This window comes from Tupaia chinensis, unplaced genomic scaffold (genome assembly GCF_000334495.1).
Source record: "Tupaia chinensis unplaced genomic scaffold, TupChi_1.0 Scaffold000661_1, whole genome shotgun sequence".
Taxonomy (NCBI): Eukaryota; Metazoa; Chordata; class Mammalia; order Scandentia; family Tupaiidae; genus Tupaia; species Tupaia belangeri.
In genome coordinates this window covers 3,485,773-3,491,238 of record NW_006160183.1, presented here as the reverse complement: position 1 = coordinate 3,491,238, position 5,466 = coordinate 3,485,773, and the positions used below count along the sequence as shown (strand labels likewise).

Sequence of the window (5,466 nt, the reverse complement as noted above, 5' to 3'; positions counted from 1 at the left end):
AGAGAGAAAGAAAGCAAGCTACCAGGGTCGGGACTTGAACTGTGGTCTGCTATGTGGAATTCCAGCACCTTAACCACCACGCCACCTGCTGGCCCATGTTTGAATATTTTCAAGCAAAACTGAAAAGGAAAAGAACATTAACACTCCCTAATTCTTGGGAGAAGATGAATAATACTGGGTTGTAATTAAAAGCTCACAAAAAAACTCCAATTTGTCATTTTCAAGCAGCACTTTCTTCCAGGAAAAAAGATACTTACTAAATCTACATGTACTTCTCAGAAAATATGACACAGAAGGCTGTCTAAATTAAATTCAATACTTAGAAGGAAGAATAAATAGGTAAGATTATTTTGGGCAACTAGAATACCGGGAGATAATATCTGGATCTTTCTTCACCTAATAAGTCAAAAGGACAGAAAAAAAAAATCAGCTCATATTCAGGCAGAGAACATTTAATCATCTTACCTCCTAAAGCCGAGAATGAGGCTGCCTCTCAAAGTATTAAATGAGAAAGGCAATGTATTTGACTCCACTGCAAAAGAAAAGATCGTCATTAAATTTCAGGAAACAAAGACCAAAAAAAATCAATTTTCAGCTTATTTGAAAATACACTTATACTAATACAATTTAATATTCATTTGGAAAAATTTTATTTTATAAAGTGAAAATATTTTCAAGCAAAATTAAATTGATAATACACTAACACATATTTGCAATATAAACTACCCTTGAAACATTTTTACTTTATTTTTATAAACATACAAGGCGTATTCAAAAAATTCATGGACAGTATGTATTATGAATTTCAAAATTTTTTACATCAAAATAAATATGTGTTTTAATTACATTTTCTATCAACTTTTTGAAGTCCATCCTCGTATATAATTAGTAAGTTTATAGACACTGTTCCTTAAATGGCAATTACTAACACACCAGCATTTTTGGTCACCCCGGTATTGATACTGAGGTTGTTATTGGATACTACGGCCTTCTGAAAAGAGAAACTGTAAAACCACACCTGACTTGTCCTTTAAAGTCAGCAGATAAAGGGGTCACTTCTTACTGAGAGTGAAACTGGGTTCTGTTGAATTATTCTTACTTCCTGACTCCATTTTTCACTAAAATCTGTGACCTGCATTCACACTAGAGTGACAACCTCAAGTCATAATAAAGTAGGTCTTTCCTTCTGTTACGTAATTGATTTACGCTGATCTTTGACGCTTCTGAGCATTTATTTACTCTACTCCTATCCTGGCATTTAGCAGGCTTCATCCGTGTGCATTTTAAAGCTGGCATTGCAAGTCTGATTGCAAAGTACAAGACTCAGGCCTTACACTGACTCTTCAGATAACCCTTGCTCTAAATATATCAAGTGGTGAGATCACAGTAGGCACCTTCTGAATTTACTTTTGCAACAGTTGTATTAAAATGGACCTATGCCATAAGTAATTGACTTAATCTTCTCATTATAAATAGAATGTGTCTACTGACTGATACAAGATGTGGAATTACTGAATTTATAGATCATGCAAACTCTGAAGACAATGAACAAATACAGTTCAGGTGAACATTAAGACACCTGATTTAATTTTTTTAAAAAACTGATGAGAAGGGCCAGCAGGTGGCGTGGTGGTTGAGAGTGCTGGACTCTCACATGGCCGACCACAGTTTGAGTCCCGAACCTGGCAGCTTGCTTCCTCACTTTCCATTTCTCTCTCTCTGTTCAAATTAAAAAATAATAACAAATGGAGTTAAATGAATAAATAAATTAAAAAAAAAAACTGATGAGAAGAGTTGCAATTATTTTTCAGGTTTGTTCAAGTAACCTAAATATAAATAAAAACTAACCATTACATAAGGAGAATTGTTTTTAGCTCAAATGTTATAAACAAGAGCATACATTTCTAAATGGTTTAACAGTATTCAAAATCTAGAAGACATTTACAAATGACCCGTACTTAGTTAACACAAGGAATATTAAAGTAGATACAATCACATGCATCTCCTAAGCAACCTTCAATTTTGCTTGACCAAATTAATTTTCCACGCCTATAAATACAAGTGGGAAAAATGTTTCCTAGTACTTCACAAACTTGATCAAGATAATCCACTTAGTCTTCTCTACCACCTGACATTCCTTGTGATGGATATTTAATAACCAATAGTGGAAAAAAAAAAAAAACACAAAAAACCCAATAGTGCATACCTAAGATCTGCCTAAAACAAATGACAGCCATTATAGAACTAACTGCTCTTCAAAGATCTGTAAATTAAAGAGGGAGGGGAAGGTACTGACAGGACTAAACTCATAGAGTCTTTAAATCCCTGGCATTTTTGTTCTTCAAATTTAATAAACAACTTCTTGAAAATGTATTTTAATACTATTCAAAGTAGTATTTGAAAGAATACTGTCAAGTTTTTATTCTCTAAAAAGGTGACCAGAAACATCTCAGCAAGCTGGAAGGCTGTTGACAAAAAACATCTAGTTTCCTTAGCAACAAACAAGTCTGAAAAATCAAGAGGTTGACAATGAAGTGGAATGGATGCTGTGATAAAAGGAAAAGGCAGCTCTCGTGCATGCACCTTATGAGCCCAGATTCCTCTGCTAATGCTTCTCTGTTTTCATCCTGTCACTATGGAAAATCTATATATTATACAGAGTAGAAGGAAAATCAATACACTCAGATAACAGCCAGGATTAACCTTCAACTCAAATAACGGTACCTCTGTCAGTCACCATTTTTCATACTAGACACTGCCTATCCCTGACCCTATTACAATGAACTATTTTGAGTGACACATGCATAGGTAATGAATACTGCTAATCTAGTTTACAAAGTTTTCACCTACACAGTTTGAACATACATTTTACTAGAGTTCAACTTTGAACATTTTTAAGGAAGCAAAAATTGTTGTTTGAGTGTTTTGTTTTTAAATGATGTATTTCACACAAGATCCAAAACACTTCAAGTAATATGGTCATGTTGAAAAACACTTTTAAGAAATGCCTCATTTATTTATTAAAAATAAAATGCGGCAAGGGAATAAAGTAAAAGCCAGAAGATCTTACTTTTGGCTCAAATCACTGACCTTGGGCAAACTGTTTAATCTCTCCATGCCTTTCCTTATCTATCAGTGGAGATTAAATCTATTTACATATGATAGCCATTATAAAACACCCTAGCATTTTTAAATCTTTAGTAAACATCTGCTGCATCTTTGTTAACAAAGACTTATTGAGATGACTAAATGTAATTAAAGTTGATGTTAGTTTAGAAAACACTTACAGAGACATTATTGCATCTGATTTTCACAACCCCTCCAAGGCAGATAGGCAGTAGGATCATCATTTAATAAAAATGAAATGGACTTGCCCTCTGATCTAGTAGTTAAGGAAGCTGGATCTCACATGGTTGATCAAGCAGTTCAACTCCCAGCCTTGGTGGCTTGAGAAACATTTTGGGCTGGATGTGTGTGAATGCATGCCCCAAATCCCAATGGGATGGAGAAATAGAGAAGGGATTGGATGTGACCATGCCTCAGTGGGGGTGCTTTCTCTCTCCCCTCTCTTAAGTAATACACCCTCTGGCCATAAACAAACAAAAAACAAAAAAAGAAACTGAAGAAAAGAAATTAGTTCCAGTTCATATAATCAGAAGATTATAATTATAAATAGGACACAAATATTCAGGATCTCCAGTCCAATTTCAATTCTCTTCATTTTTGAGAGGTTTTTTTTTTTTTTTTGCTATAGGACACATGCACTTGCTAGAGAGACAGAAAATGAGAAATCACCCTCTGGGGGGATGGCCATGTTGTAATCCCTTCTCTCAGGATTTTGGGCACATATACACATGCACCTGGCTTGAGTTTTTAAGAGGCTGGGTCTGGGACTTAAGCCGCAATTGACTATGTGGAAGTCCAGTGACATAACCATTACTCCATCTGCTGGTCCCTCTACCTCAATTCTTAACATCGTGTTACCCAAGGTCCTTCCAACTTTAAAATTATTTCCAAATTATCCACAAGTTCAATTCACAAACTACCTTACCAACCTGGCTTTAACAAAACATAAAACTTGCTTGTTTTCTTCTATGAAATATACTGTATCCCTCAACAGTAACTGAAATGACCACCTGTTAAGTAAACTGTTATTGTTGCATACTTACAAAATGATAAAATATAGTCTAAATTCCCATTTATGGCTTCACTTTTCAATTCAGCATAAGTGAACGTATTACTTTCAGGCAGACATCCATTTTCCTAGGGACAAAGCATGCTTCAGTGATAATATGCCTTAGCTAACTACATTCCGACATGCCATTCAAATTTCCTGTTATCCTATTTCTTTTTATTACCATATTCTCTGGTAACTTTCACTGGAAAAAAAAAGAAAGCATTTTCTAGAACAATAAATAAGCTGAATAGTCCATTTTAGCAAAAGCTTTGAGGTGGAGTTGCAACATTCCAAATTAAATGCTTATCTTCAAATACAGATAATTCATTATCTTTAGAGAGCCTTCTGTTTACTACTGAAAATACCAGAACAATTTTCTCATTCACAACAAAACAAAATTCAACACTTAGATCCCAAACAATATTTTGGGGCATGTTGTAAGGTTAGGCCCAAACATAATTTAACTTCAAGTGATGTATCATTTGTCCCAACATCATCATCTGTTTAATAATTTAAGTATATGAACCAAAAAGTAACTCAAATATATTTGCTGGATTATTTTATAAGAGCACAATACTAAACACCACGTAGCTAATAAACAATAAGTAATGAATAAAAATAAATTATGGAATAGCCATACAATTACACAATACAATTTGTGGCATTACACTATACTGTGCAAAGATGCCAATGAAGAAAGAACATTGCTGGGGCAAGGTCGTGGCACAGTGGTACTGCAAAATGACCCACGTGGGAAAGGTCCTGTCCTCCCTGGACATGCCAAATGGACTGGATGTGGATAGTGGCAGGAAGGCCCCGTCAGGAGTACCTCTCTCTCTCTCTCTCTCAATAAATAAAAATAAGTAAACAACAAAAAAAGAAAGAAAAAGAAAAAAAAAAGAATGTTACTGAACAATATAGTTATCTATAATCAACTTTTTCCTGAAAATAATTTTCAGCCTGGCTACAGTGGCCCGCTGCCATGACCCTGTGTGTGCTCTGCAGGCTGGAACCAAAGGGGAGGCCAAGTTTGATTCCTGGTCCAACCTAAAGGCAGGGAGCAGAGGTATTTTGTACTTGTAATTTCAATGACTGGAGGAAGCTGAGGCAAGAAAATTGTGGTTTGAGGCTGGTGTGGAAGACACAGCAAGAACCAGTCTAAAAATGAGCCAGGCATGGTGGTGCACACCTATAGTCGGAGGTGAGGGCTGGAGGGCTGGGAGACCTTGTCTCAAAATGAAAATATTTCTCAACCATACTCACATCTGATAGAATACACATGCTAAGCA

The 5,466-nt window shown here is 35.4% G+C and overlaps 1 protein-coding gene across 1 annotated transcript in view; it reads right to left on the bottom strand.

The window, feature by feature from the left end:
- The window catches only part of LRPPRC (leucine rich pentatricopeptide repeat containing), a 113,772-nt gene that overhangs the window by 79,879 nt on the left and 28,427 nt on the right, over window positions 1-5,466 (bottom strand). The window contains exons 13-14 of the mRNA XM_006159906.3: window positions 4,170-4,263; window positions 466-532 (exon numbers count right to left, since the gene is read on the bottom strand). Of these exons, the coding sequence (XP_006159968.1) occupies window positions 466-532; window positions 4,170-4,263 (161 nt within the window). The remainder of the gene's footprint in view (window positions 1-465; window positions 533-4,169; window positions 4,264-5,466) is intronic.